General features: G+C 39.3%; 1 protein-coding gene across 2 annotated transcripts in view; it reads left to right on the top strand.

The window, feature by feature from the left end:
* The first annotated feature begins 1922 nt into the window (after positions 1-1922).
* The window catches only part of STMND1 (stathmin domain containing 1), a 37279-nt gene continuing 23710 nt past the window's right edge, over positions 1923-15491 (top strand). For both annotated transcript variants that reach the window (XM_060190888.1, XM_007539273.2), the window contains exon 1: positions 1923-2184. In XM_060190888.1, the coding sequence (XP_060046871.1) occupies positions 2104-2184 (81 nt within the window). In that variant the 5' untranslated portion in view covers positions 1923-2103. The remainder of the gene's footprint in view (positions 2185-15491) is intronic.

Genomic DNA, 15491 nt, shown 5'->3' with positions numbered 1-15491 from the left:
GTTGCTTCTGTTCTCCCTGGTCTAAGCTTTTAAGAGAGTGAATATAACAAAGACTCAGCCTAAATATTAAAAAGACTCAGTCTGTATCACAGGGATTTTTAAGGTTTTCTCAAGGCAAATTTTGGGCTTCAATAAGTACTAGAGGGAAGTAAAGAACTGACTTTCTAGAAACTATTTAAAACTGTAGAGAAAATTCAAGGGTAACAGTCATTTTTTTTTCAGGTAGCTAAGTGATTATCCTGTTTTTATGATTATCACGGGGATTTTTAAGGTTTTTTTTCTTTTAAGGTTTCTTCAATAGTGAGAGAAAGAGAGAATAAGAGAGGACATGAGAGCATTAGAGCATCAGTCTGACAGATGATATGCCAGTGATGAAACTCAGGATCTCATGTTTATAAGTCCTGCTCTATAACACTGCACCCCTCTGAGCCACTTCACACACCTTTTTTTTTTTTTTTTTTTTTTTGCAGCCAGGGTTATCTCCGGGGTTCTGTGCAGATACTACAAATCTATTACTCCCAGTGGTCATTTTTTGCTTTTTTAAAATTATTATTATTCTAGCCCTACCCCATTTTGGAAAGAGAGAAATAAGCTGAGGTATGGATGGAACTGCCAATATCCCTGAGAAGTAATTACAGAAGCCAGAACTCCCACCTTCTGAACACCAAAAATAATTTTGGTACATACTCCCACTGGGGGAGAAATGATAGGGGGAAGAATACCAGGGGGCTCTGAACTCCAACTCCATTGGGACCCAGAGAGAGAAGAAGAAAAAGGGAGAGAAATTTGGATGTAATAATAGGTGTATGTGACTTGGAAAGAAAGAGAAGATGAGACCATAGTGGCAAAATGGTCAAATATATACAAGTATAGACAGATAGTTGTATAAATAATAGTTAACCTATATCTGCAAGTTTAGGAGAACTGCTGTAGCTTACAGTGAGGGGATGGGAATGCAGAACTCTTATTGTGGGAATGGTGCAGAGTTGTACCCCTGTAATTTTCTAAATCAATATTAAATCACTAATAAAATTTTAAAAGTAGGATCGTGGATTTTTATATTTCCAAGTCTCTATAATTCCCCTGGTGTTGTGGATACAAGGAGGGTCTGAGTCAGGCCACCTGGTTCCTCTTAACCTGTCTCCCACACAGGTTAAGTCACTTGGTCTCTCTGAACCTAAATTTGCAGCTTGTAAAATAAGGTGCTGGTAAACGATATCCAATGTCTTTTTCAGTTCCTGTTTAAAATATCAAAAATAAAAGTTAACTGAAAATAGAATAGAAAAAAAGAAATCCAGGAAAGAACAACTTGTTGCTCATTTGAGTGGTCCGCCTGGTGTCCCACTTTGGGAGGGGGCGGCTAATTTAATTCTCTGAGAAAAAATACGCAAGCCTAAGTTCTCTCCTTACAGCATAACAGCTCATAAAATGCATCTTTTGTAAAAATGATTTGTATGACCAATTTCGAGGCTGCTGAACTGTTTAACATTCTACATGTCAGGTTTTCTTCAATGTGTGGGTTTCTGTTTGTTCATTCCGAGGTCGCCCTGTGACACAGCCGGCTGAGCAGGTGCTGCTGGGCCACCCCCACTGCCCACCTGCTCTGGAGTTGCTACAATAGACTGGACACCAACTTCTTCTACACAGTCTCCACAGTGTCTGAAGAACAAAAGCAAACAATTCGATTTATATTGTCCAGTCACTGGAGAGTGGGACTGGGCTTCGGGTGCCTTAGAAAGAAAACAAAGAGTTCCCCGTAGGATATTATGTGACCTCATGTTACATGTCTTTAAAACTAACTTGTCCAAGCAGCGGACTCACCCTTCGCACTGGAGAGGGGAGAGAGTCCCAGCTGTAATCCAGACTCCTCCTATTTTGCAGTTTCCAGTTAACAAAAGTCCCATAGTCGCCCAGGTCTCAGGTTCCCGTGATGCTGTTTATTGTGGCAACAGTTCCCAGCAACTGGCCAGATGCTGACTGCCACCTACAGAGCTTTTAAAAACCAGCGAAGAGACAGAGACTGGAGGCACCCGGGCGCTGGACCTCAAGCGCCAGCGGCCAGGGAGCTCACAGGAGCGCTTGGAGACAGGAGACAGGCGCACCATGGGGTGCGGACCTTCCCAGCCAGTGGAAGAACCCAGAGGCATCCCTGCACCCAAGAAGGTCTGGGAAGAGGGATTCAAGGTAAAACAAATAGGAGTCCGTCTGGGGCGGTTGGAGTCTTATAGGATTCACTGTTTAGTGAGTGGGCAATGAAGTGGGCAGTCAAAGTCTTAACCAGGACTGGTACCTGTATAATCCTCGATTCGAAACTCTTGGTTTTAAGAAACTTCTCATCCTCTGGCAGAGGCAGGAATAACAGGGTGGCTTGCAACAGGTTTTGCTTAAAGCTGGGGCTCCACGGTGATTCTCAGGGGGAATGTGGGAGTTGCCATGTATTATTGGCTTCCGGTAAATGGGTCCTTTGGGAATTACTTAGAGCTGGTAGAGATCTTGGAGTCATCTGGCTGGGTCCTCCCACTTCCCACATGAAAACCTTGTGGTAGGACTTAACAGAGGCTACACAGCTTGTTTGAAGGCAACACTGGAGCGAGAACCTAATTTTCAAGTCTCTTTTCAGTACCTCTTCCTCTACACCTCAAAGGTTGCATCCTTGCAAATTCTTCTAGAGATATGAAGGAGGAATCCGTACTCAGGTGGGTCTTGGAGAGGTGGACTAGTCTAGGTAGAAATGAAGTCTGTGATTTCTGCCCATTTGCACCACCAACCAAGAAAAGAGGATGTTACTATACCAGATTATCGAAAGCTGGGAGATTATCGAAAGCTGGGAGACCAGGGAGGGTGGAGCTGACAAACTGCATGGATGAGATCCCTGTTTTATTCCCTCATGCTGCATATACCAGAATAAGGCTCCAATTCCACCTCTCTTTCATAATTAAATCTTTCTAGATTATTTTTAGAGTGAGAGGAAAACTGGTTACTAATTTCCTCAGTCTGATATAAGCTCCAGCTTCCTGAGCAAACAAGATTCATGCTTACTCTTCCTAAGAAGTTTTGCTGAAGCTAAAGGTTAAAAAGCACATTCTTACTTACAGAAGACTTTCAGAAGTGGCACTCTCTGGTACCATTATAGCATCTACTATGTACAAGGCACATCTGCTGGATGCTTGGAGTTCATTTCACTAGAGAAAGATGATGGGGGATTGTAAAAGTAAGAGTCAGGAAGTCAGGATTAGTACCAGATAAACTTGTAGAAATCTGTGCCTAGATGACCACCCTTATCAATAGTGTTCTGCTTTCCATCTCAGCTTCCACTGTCTGGTAGTTGTACTCTGAGTCTCTCTACATCTTTTATCCCTATTCTATCCTACCCCTCTCTCCCTTCCTTTTCCTAAAATTCTTCTGGAGTCTTTTTTTTTTCTCTTTTGATTTCAAATTCACATTATTGAGGAAATGATGATTTAGAGGATTCTTAACATGAAGATATAGTTCCCCAATATATGTATCAGTAAATTTCACCTTCCACCAAATCCATCTTTAAAAAAAAAAAAAAAAACACTGGGGAAATAGCTCCACTGGTAAAGTGTTGGTCTGGTATACCTGAGGCTACTGGTTCAATCCCCAGCACTGCGTGTACTAGAGTGGTGCCCTAGCTTCTCCAATTCTCTCTTTGTCTCATGTGAAACTTTCTGCCATGTGTATAAATACAATTAAAAAAAAAAAGTCCTGTAATGTGCAAACACCCTTTACATCTGGTCCCAGCCACTCTTTCTCACTCGCAAAACCCCCCCCCCTCAGTGGAAAGGAGGCTAAACCAAGAACTTGCAGCACTCATCCTTCCAGACTCCATTGCACTCCCTGTCACTTCCATGTAACCCCCAGTACCTTCCTCTCTGATGAGCTCCTTTTCACCTGTTATTATTGAGCCAAACACCACTGCTGTGATACTCCCTTGTCTTGGGGGGTAAACATTTGTTTGAGGCCCCTCCTCCCTCTATATGAGCTTCTTGGGAACAATTTGGTCATCTCCAATATTATCTGTTATTGCTTTGGACTAATAAGCAGAAATGAGCTCTTTCCCAAAACTATATTAAAGTCCTTAAAGTATTAATTCATTGTATTTCCTCTTTTTTTTTTTTTTACAAAGTCTCTATTTCATTTGTTCTTACTTTACTGGCATGATTACATGTAAGATTTCAATAGAAGAAAATGTTCTCTATTTCTGTTCTTTTTTTGTCCATTAGCATTTGCTCCACTTCATAGCTATTGCTAAGAAATAATTGTGTTGTACAGAGCTGGAGGGAGTCATGAAAAGCAATATTTCTGACTGTCAAATATACAGGTCCCTCCTAGTCATACTTCCTCAAAGCCTGGAAGGGTTTCTGGATTTGTTCCTGAACTTCCTGGCTAAGATAGTCATTACCTCTCAGCTAGATATTTGTTCAAATCAGCTAGTCAGTCTCCCCTTATTCTTTCTCTACTACTTGCTCTCAACTGCCCTTTTGTTCTCCTCTTCACCTGACCTCCAAAAAAACTTCTAAAATATGATCTGATTATGCTGTTCATTACTGAATAAAACGGTCAACCCATTAAGTATGCACACAAATCAATGGTTAAGAATGTGACTAGGGTGCAGTATAAAATTATACCCTGTAATCTTATAATCTTATAAAATCGCTATTAAATCACTAACAAAGTTTTTTTTAATTAATAAAAATGTGACTGTCTAGTCCAGATTCCCGGATTGTTAGTCATGTGACTTTGGTCAGGTTATTTAACTTCTCTGTGTCTCAGTATACTTGTTGTAAAATGGGAGTAATATTAATAATAAAATCGGTATTTTTGTAGAGTTGTTTTGAGGAATAAACAAATTCAATTCACAGTAGGTACTTACACCAAATATTTGGAACATAATAAGAGCTTAATGTCAGTTATGATCATTATTTATGTATGACAAAATCCTAAACTCCCCTCATGCCTTAATAAACAGCCTGTTTTCAAAATTTTTATTAGTGATTTAGTAGTGGTTTACATGGTTATAAAATTATAGTATATTTACACACAATACCAACAATAGTCTGTGCTGCTCCCCCCACTCCAATAACCACCATATAATTCTTGAACTGATTCCGGTCACCTTTTCCAGTCTTTCTCTCCACAATCATATTCTTTTTTTTAAAAAAAAAAAATTTAATGAGTGAGCAATACAGAGAGATAAATACAGATAGAGGGAGAGAGAGAGAGAGACCAGAGTACTAACCAGCTCTTGGTTTATGGCCTCAGACATGAAAGTCTTTTGTATAACTTTTACACTATCTCCCCAGCCTTCTACATTTTTAGTCTATTCAAACCTTACAACTAAGTTGTTGTTTGTCCCTAGACCCGTTGAATCCCTATTAGGTGCTTTTTCATCCACTGTCTTCTCTCCTTTCAAACCTTTAGGAATCCCTCCTTTTGGGACACACTGCAAATATGTACCCATCTTTTTAGCCCTGATCTCCCTCTGTCCTCCCCAAATTCTACTAGCATGCTGACAGTTAACCTATCATATTTCAAAACATTTTTTATTGTATTTATTTGTTTTATGTCTTGCCTCATCCTCAACTATTCTGTCCCTCTGAAGGACAGAAACTTTTCTTTTTTCTCTCTCTTTGTATCTACTGTGCTTACCACAGTGCCTCCTGAATATTTCTTGAGTCCTCTTAGTTACTCTGATTCCTCGGTCTCTTCTTACCTCCTAGTCGCAGAACTAGACTAATGACAGCAAGGCTGAAATTCAGTATTAAAATAACCCAAAAAATAGACTCAGAGTCGACTCACACATATGCCTCTTGTTCCCCACACCAGGCATTTTGCTCTGGAAATCAGATCTGGGGATGGTATGATTATTAATTAAACACTCTCTAGCTATCAGGCTGGTACTGCTTTCACAGCCTTCATAAATGCATTGGATTGAGAGTACAGTGGTTCAGCAGTGTCTTTAAGATGAGATGAACATGTTTGCTTGCATGACATATATATTTCTTGGCTCATAACTTAAAAATATTCTGAATCAAAATTTTGATACCTGTCTACAGACTTATTTTACTTATAGTCTAAAGTGAGAAGACACTGTAAAAAATAAAATCTTAATAAGAAAATTTAGTTGGTTAAATACTATTCTATATGATTAGCTCAAAGTCTGTTCCTTGTAAGGGAAAAGACTAGATTAGAATACCTTCTATCTAGGGATCCTTCTAGATTTTTTCCCTTATTTTTGACAAAAGAAATCATGTTTATCATCAACTAAAGGGACTAAATTGTTTTATGAAGTCTAATTTCTTAAATATTATACATCTCAGTTTTTGGATGGTTGATATTTATTATTATATACTCTAGTAGTAAACTAGAAAAAAAAAGTCAAATTTTGAAGAACAAATACTTCTTATATGTCAATAGACAAATATATTTATAAAATGCATCTGCCAATAATTTCATTTAAGAAAGCTGCAGCTCTGGGAACCTTGACAAATCACTGTATCCAAGCTGTTGGGTAAATTTGTTTCCTAAAAGTTTTAGAATACAAAATATAATATCTTCAAACCAAACCCAGCCTCCTCCCTCTATATCCCCTCCATTTAAAAGTAACAACAGCAAAACCTTTCTATTGTGAAAGTAATATCAACCTTTATTTTAGTTCACTGATGACACCCATGCGTAACTGAGGTAGCTTAAAATATATAGTTTTTCCAATTCTGTTAAAATTTTATCTCCAGAGAAGCTCGGCAGTTCCACACTCAGTTGAGCACACATGTTTATCATGCATAAGGACCTGGGTTTGAACCCCCAACTCCCTACTTTCAGGAGGGAGGCTTCAAGACATGGGTGGTAAAGTAAGTCTAAAAGTGTCTCTCTCCCCCTTCCTATCAATTTCAATTTCTCTCTGTTCTGTTTAATGGAAATGGAAGAGAGAAAGAAAGAAAGAAAGAAAGAAAGAAAGAAAGAAAGAAAGAAAGAAAGAAAGGTGTCCACCAGGAGTGATGGATTCATAGTGTAGACACAGCCCCAGCAATAATCCCAGGGGCATTTTAAAAATAGACAAATGAAATAAAAGTAAATAAGCATAAAACAATTAAATATTTTTAAAAATAAATAAAATTTCTCTCCAAAAGAATAAGGAATAAAATAAAATTAATATAAAATGTAAAAACACACTGAATCCGCATTTCAGCTACAACTTCACGCCAAGGAAAAATTACAGACTTTCACCCCTCCATCCTTTCCTCAGTACCTTTTGCAGATAGAAAATATAAATTTTTCATGAACAGATAGGACAAAAAACTGATTTTCCCATATCCCTGAGAGGCATAGATTTGATTGATTTATAAATATATTTGGTCTTTGAACTATACCTGTTGTTAAGTCTAGATTGTGAAATTCAGTTGAAATTTCCAGAATGTGTTATATGTTGATAAGATATATGAAATACATACTTGGTTTTCAAAAAAAGAAAACTCCTAAGTTTTTGCTGTAGAAACTAAAGGCTGGAATATATCATTTTATGATGAAACATTGTGTTTCATCTGCTACGATTTAAGTTTTGGTCTTTAATAGCTTGAAAGCAAACTATGTCTAACTACGTACATAAATAAATAAAGCTCCAAATCAAGGCCTGGATTGGTAGCTTTGAAGAAACAATGGGAGGTCTCTCTTCTTTAGGCATTTAAATCTATCCAGATATGTAACTGACAGAATATCTTCATGAAAAAGCCATCTGAAAAGTATGCAATCTGTTTTCAGTTTCAGTGTGGGCATTCTGTTTGTTGTGTTTGCTTAATCAGTTAGGTTTTTCAGGATCTCCACTGGGAAATGTTAATGGCAAATATTAACCTTTGTGTGCAATTCTGCCTCACTAAATAAAATGAATGAAAATATATTTGTAAGTCCATATGAACCAGTGAAAATAACCATCACTGCAAATATTGCTTTGTAACAATGTGGAAAGAATGTTCATCACAATCTTTACTTTCCTTATAAACTGTGGGTCCCAGAAAGAAAAACTTCAAAGAGGGCCAGGGAGATAGTACAGCAGTTTCCCTAACAGATATTCACATTTGGGGTTTGGAGACCCCAGGTTCAATCCCCAGCACAACCATAGGCCAGAGTTGAGCAGTGCTCTGGTAATAAAAGAAAGAAAACAAGAAAATCTTCACAATTAGAGAAGCCGGAAGTCCTTCCTCTGCACCCCCAAAAGGATTTTGGTCCATACTCCCAGAGGGGAAAGTGTTAGGAGAAGATGATCAGTGGGCTCTGAACCCCAATTCCACTAGTACCCAGAAATTTCATGACAAGGAACCATTGTTTTTTTTTTTTCCCCTCCAGGGTTATTGCTGGGCTCGGTGCCTGCACCATGAATCCACCGCTCCTGGAGGCCATTTTTTCCCCTTTTGTTGCCCTTGTTGTAGCCTCATTGTGCTTATTATTATTGCCATTGTTGATGTTGTTCGTTGTTGGATAGGACAGAGAGAAATGGAGAGAGGAGGAGAAGACAGAGAGGGGGAGAGAAAGACAGACACCTGCAGACCTGTTTCACCGCCTGTGAAGCGACTCCCCTGCAGGTGGCGAGCCGGGGGCTCTAACCGGGATCCTTACGCCGGTCCCTGGGCTTTGCGCCACATGCGCTTAACCCACGTCGCCACCGCCGGAGCCCCGGAACCATTGTTTTTGCCCCATCACTGAGAGGGAAGAGATTGTGGAGAACACCTGAGGAAGTCAGGCTCTGTTTTTCTTATTTGAGAAGGAAAAGGAAAAAAGAAGAACAAATACAGGATGATTTTACTCATAAGAGGAATACAGAGAATTGAAACACATGAAATAGATATAGTAAACCCATAACTAGGATCTTGGGCGAACTATGGTGTCTACTATTGGGAGGGGGGGAGGACACAGAACTTTGTTGGTTGGAGTGGTGTGGAATTATACCCCTATTATTTTACAATCTTATATATCACTATTAAATCAATAATAAAATATTTTTAAATGAAATAAAGAAAAGCTTCAGACAGGGTTTCTTTTCTTTGTCATTTTTGTATATGTGTGCTATGTATATATATATATATATGCTTACATAAATATATTACATACATATGTATTTATGAATTTATATGACATAATGTTTTAAGTAGTTTCATATTGGTATTAACTGTATATATAGATACATCAGTAATATAAAAATAAATGAAAAAGACCCTGTCTAATATTATTACTAATACACAATAAAGTAATTACATTTGTTTTGTGTATGTGAAGGCTTTTGTGCTGGGTTGGCTTGCTATTCAGGGACTGCATGACAGACAATAGCTGTGTCTGTGAAGAAAGACAGATGGAGAGAGCAAAGGAAAAGCAAATAGTTGCTCTCAGTTTTCCTCTTTGTGCTCATTCATATTTCAGAACTGTTGAGCTTTTGTTTGTTCAGTTGAATGATTTTTCATATTTCCCCATGTAGTCCTGAGCCACAGATCTAATTAACTGTCAGTACAATGAGCCGATGTTGGAGCAATCATATAATGTAAACCCAGTGCTAAGGAGCTATGGGAGAATAATCACCAATTGATGACAGCCTGGGGGTTATGAGGGGCAACCATAACCTAGTTATTGTGATTTTCTACTTAGCCTCTGAGGAACTTTGAACTTTGGAGTGCTTCCAGAAAGTGGTCACACATGATTAGTTTTTAAATTTTTGTATGAATTTTTTTCTGTGTAGCTACCAAGAGTTCACACCAGAGACCTATTTTGTATTCAGTTTTCTTAAAGAAATGTTTTCCTGTTCAGTTCCTAGAGTCATAGTATAGAACAGGAAGGGTCCTTCTTTAAACTGAAGTTCTAAGAGGATGGTTATCTACCTATATAATATTTCTGGATCTGCTTCTTCTCCCCGTGATTGTTGACACTATATCCTAGTTCAGTTAGTCAAATCTTACCTGATAATTGCAATAATCATGGACTAATTCCCAATAACAAGCTGCTCTATGTTATCTCATCATTCCTTCACCTCCCTAAAATTTACAAAAACTTCGACAGTAACACACCCAAATATTTCATTTTACTTCTACAGATAAAAAAAAAAAAATCTTCAAAGGATTCTTGCTCGTTTAGTACACAGGACTTCCCTTTCCTGCCTCCCCTGAACTTGTCACTTTATTCCTTAGACAAATTCTGCTACACTGGAATAAAACAAGTTTTTGAACGTAGAGTATTGCTTCACACCTGATACTTCTGTGTGCTTTTGCAGTGTCTAGAATGGCCTTTCCTCCTTGCTCACTGGAAACTCCTTCAACAAGATTCAGTTCAAGTAACTAACTTCTCTTCCACACCTTCCATTACTCCCAACAAGTTTCACACTTGTGTCAGTTTAACAGGGTTCAAAGAGTGGGAATTAGAAGGGATGGTCCCTGAGGCTATTCAAAGACCCAGAGAAAAAGAAGACATAGTCCTCTTTTCAAATATGACACCATCTCCCCAGACAATAACTTGGGTCTACCTGAATATCAGATGTCAGGCTCAGGCAAAAACTAGTAGTCATGGGCCCCTTGAAATATGCCTAAATAGACCTACTAGCTATTTCCAAAACAGAGACCCCAAACCTTCATCTGCAATAGTCTTGCCTTTAGGTTCATGATTAGTAACAATTTGTTCTGCTTTCTATCTTAACTCTTTTTTAACCACCAGGTTCCATGATGTCAGCCGGAATTCCCTGGGCAGATGATCCCACCAATGTGTCCTGGAGCCCCACATCCCCAGACCCTTGCCCCACTAGGGGAAGAGAGATACAAGCTGGGAGTATGGATCAACCTGCCAATGCCCATGTTCAGTGGGGAAGCAATTACAGAAGCCAGACTTAGCATCTTCTGCACCCCATAATGATCCTGGGTCCATACTCCCAGAGGGATAAAGAATAGGAAAAATATCAAGGAAGGGGATAGGATACAGAATTCTGATGGTGGGAATTGTGTGGAATTGTATCACTCTTATCCTATGGTCTTGTCAATACTTCCATCTTATAAATAAAATTTATATAAATTTTTAAAAAGTGGTATCAATAGGTGCAATGATAGCCAGAAGACAAGACTCTGAAGGAGAGTCTTATGTTCTTATTTCTTCTGGGGACATTCCTCTGATGTTCATATATTAGACAGAGAAAGGGTTGGTTGGTTATCAATCAATTACTAGAAGCCTTCTTCTTCTTCTTCTTCTTCTTCTTCTTCTAGCGTTTGCCCTTCTTCCGTAGCCAGTCAACAGCGTCAGGTTGAGCCTGATGTAAAGTTTCAAGACCTCCTTTGAATCTGGAGAGGTGGCAGTCGTTGACTATGTGGGTCATAGTCTGTCTGTAGCCGCAGGGGCAGTTCGGGTCGTCTCTGGCTCCCCAGAGATGGAACATAGCGGCGCACCGGCCATGGCCTGTTCAATAGCGATTGAGGAGGGCCCAATCATAACGTGCTAGGTCAAAGCCGGGTTGACGCTTGCAGGGGTCTGTGATGAGGTGTTTGTTCTTTACCTCAGCTGATTGCCAACTCTGTTTCCAAGAGCCTGGAACAGAGAAGTTCAGTGTAGGCTTAGGGGACCAGATTAGATGACGAGACGTCAAGCGTTGGACAGGGTGGGCAAAGATATCCGCGTATATTGGCAGGTCCGGTCTAGTGTAGACGTGGGAAATGAACTTAGATGATGCCGCATCCCGACGAATATCTGGCGGGGCGATGTTGCTAAGAACTGGCAGCCATGGAACCGGGGTGGAACGGATGGTTCCAGAAATTATCCTCATGGAGGAATATAATTTGGAATCGACCAAGTGGACATGGGGGCTACGGAACCATACTGGGGCACAGTATTCTGCAGTGGAATAGCATAATGCCAGAGATGATGATCGTAGTGTGGAAGCGCTCGCGCCCCATGAGGAGCTGGCCAGTCTTGCAATGATGTTATTCCTCGCGCCCACCTTTGCTGCAGTTTTTATGAGATGTTCGTGAAATGACAGAGTGCGATCGAGAGTAATGCCAAGATAGACTGGCTGGGCTTCATGCCGGATTCTCGTATCGCCAAGCTGCACATTAAGCTCACGCAAGGCCGAGGCATGGTGTAGATGGAAAACAGATGATACCGTTTTTGCAGTGCTAGGTATTAGTCGCCATTTTTTACAGTAATCAGATATCAGAGACATGTCTTTCGTGAGTGTTTCCTCAAGTCAAGCCTTGACTTCCATTAATGAAAGCAATGAAAGAAGGACCAGCAAAGGGAGAATGGGACATGGGAGTGAGAGGGGAAACAAAAAAGGTATTACTGTGCCATAATGTTCAAAATAACTTCAAAAAATAAGGGATGAAATGAATAAAATTGGGACAGATTTATGGTGAAGGATAAACTGGATTTTTAATAATAAACTTACCTAATGCACATATTGATTTTCAATAATGCATGCCTATAGCTTTGCTATTTTAGTTTAACAGGAAATTCTTTACTCCCTACCCCCACAAATGACATTTCTTTAAATAGAATTAACTTAGATTTATGAAAAGCTGAATTTCTTTCATTTTTCTTGCTTTGCTCTGGAGTTGTGAAAAATTTGACATTGATCAGCAATTTGAAGTCAGTAGTTTGTGAAATCACAGACAGGCCTCTTTTTTTTTTTGCATTTGTTGTGACTTATTTATAAGCAATTTAATGATGGTATGAAGAATTATACATCCTTAAAATGATGACATGGGAGGCTGGGTGGTAGCAGTGGATTAAGCTCAGCATATGGTACAAAGCATAGTGACCTATGCATAGGGTCTCAATTTGAGCCCCCAGCTTTCCACCTGCAAGGGGGTCACTTCGCAAGCAGTGAAGCAGGTCTGCAGGTGTCTATATTTCTCTCCCCTTCTCTGTCATCCTCTCCTCTCTCAATTTTCTCTGTCCTATCCAGCAACAACAACAGCTATAACAACAACAACTACTACAAGGACAACAAAATGGGAAAAATGACCTCCAGGAACAGTAGCAGTGAAGCAGGTCTACAGGTGTCAGTTTGCTCTGTTCTATCCAGCAACAACAGCTAGAACAACAAAATGGGGGAAATGACCTCCAGGAGCAGCAAATTCATAGTACAAGCACTGAGCCCCAGAGATAACCCTGGAGGCAAAAAAAAAAAAAAAAAAAAAAAAAAGAAGCTGAAGTGGGAGTTAGCACAGAATTTTGGAAGCCTTGGATAATGTGACACTCTGCTACATGCATGACTCAGGTTCAAGCCCGACATTCAAGGAAGCTTGGGTTTTGTTGTCTCTTTAACTTTTTCTTTGCCTCTCTCCCTCTATCTGAAAAAAAAAAAGGTATAAGTCTTTTGACCTGGTATGTCACATCTAGAGATTATTTTTTTCTCCTGGAATAACTGCTTGAGTTCACACTGATGCATATGCACATATATAATACCATTTCTATTTGTGTGTGTACATACATGATTTGGTGTTGCCATGTCCAAGCATATGCACTATTTTACCATTCTGTGCTGATTTTACACACAATAGCAACAACAACACAGAAGACACCATTGCATCCTCACAATGTAATGTCAGGACTCAACCTGAGCAAGAGAGGCACCCTAGCTAGTGAGCTAATTCCTAAACCTACAATTATTAATTTTAATTATATTTATTTATTGAATAGAGACAGCCAGAAATGGAGAGGGGGAGGAGAGATAGAGAGAAAGAGAGAAAGAGACACCTGCAGTACTGCTTCACCACTTGCAAAGCTTATCTCCCCCCACACACACACACAGGTGGGAATGGGGGATTCAAATCTGGGTCCTTGCATATTGTAACATGTGTGCTCAACCAGGAGCACCACCACTCGGCCCCCCTCCAAAGAATTTTCTATGCAATGAATTCATTCATAAAAAAAAAAAGACCCTGAAGAAAAGATGCCTACTTTAGTATGCAAATAACTAATTTGCATAAGTTACTAATTACACAGTTAAAAACAACTGATATGTATGCCTTCGGAGTTAACTGAATAGTGATGTATTACATAAAGTAACTATAATCAAATAAAAAAACTAATCCCTACCTTTAACTAGGACAATGCTGTAGATATGTGTGCTGGTATGGGTAAGTATCTCTGATTTATCCTTAATGTAAAAACAAGGAATATTTATTTAACATCTACACATTGAACATATAATCTGTTATTTATTTTCAAACAGCTTTGTTAAAGTATGATCTACATATACAAACTATCTATTCAAAATATACAATTCCAACCATCACTCCAAGCTAATTTACATTTTTGTTACCTCTAGAAGAAACCACTATCCATTAACAGCCCACCCCTGCCACCTAAAAACAAAAAAAAGCTACATTCTGTTTCTATTGTACTGCCTCTTTTGAATGTTTCTTATAAATAAAAGAGTCTTTGTGACTGATATTTTCATTTAGCATGTTTGCAAGCCTCACCGATTTGTCAGTTTTATCAGTGCTGTGCTTCATTTTATTACCAAATATACTCCTTTGTATTGATAGACCAGTTTTTACTGCCTGGGTTTTTTTTTTTCCTTTTGGAAGTATTTACTGTACTTATTTCACAAGAGATAGAAGTTCACATGAAAGTAAGAAAGAGAGAAGCAGAGAGGCGCCAGGTAGTAATGCACCTGGCTAAGCACAAACATTACAGTGCACAAGGACCCAGGTTCAAGCCCCTGGTCCCCAACTGCATGGGGAAAGTTTCCATGACTGGTGAAGCAGGGCTGCAGATATCTCTTTCCTTCTCTCTCTCTTTTTCAGAATAATGTTTTTTTATCTATTGGATAAAGACAGCCAGAAATCGAGGGTGGGAGAATGTGATAGGAAGAGAGACAGAGATACCTGCAACATTGCTCCACCACTTGTAAAGTTTTCTTCCTGCCGGTGGGTACTGGTGGCTTGAATCTGGGTCCTTACACATTGTAACATGTGTGCTCAACCAGGTGTGCTACCACCCAGCCCCTCTCTTTCATTCTCTACCTCTGCCTCCACTCCCAATTTTTCTGTCTCTATCCAAAAGTAAGTAAATAAATAAATACGTAAATAAGAAAAAACAGAGAGTGTGAAGCTAGAGACCACTTTATGTTGGGGATCAAACCAGGAGACTCATCTATGCAAGTCCTGTACTCTGTCATTTGTACTATTATCCCTTACCATGCAATTTGAGTTTCAAAAGTCCAACAACTTAAACATAGAGTACACTGTAATCTCCTAACATGCTTCAAGCAAAAATAATTGGATTCAGATATTCCATCCTGTAAAATAGCATTTTCTTTTTTATTGCAAGGACCCAGGTTCAAGCTCCCAGTTCCCACCTATGGGGGAGGCGATGGGAGGAGGGTGGGGGTAAGTTTTGCAAGTGGTGAAGCAGCCCTGCAGGTGCCTCTCTTTCTCTCATCCTCTCTATCTCCCCTTTCTCAATTTCTGGCTATCTCTATCCAATAAATAAAGTTAATTTAAAAA

The sequence above is a fragment of the Erinaceus europaeus genome, chromosome 4 (genome assembly GCF_950295315.1).
Source record: "Erinaceus europaeus chromosome 4, mEriEur2.1, whole genome shotgun sequence".
NCBI lineage: Eukaryota > Metazoa > Chordata > Mammalia > Eulipotyphla > Erinaceidae > Erinaceus > Erinaceus europaeus.
The sequence above is the reverse complement of the archived record's forward strand: the minus strand, read 5'-3'. Positions and strand labels throughout refer to the sequence as shown.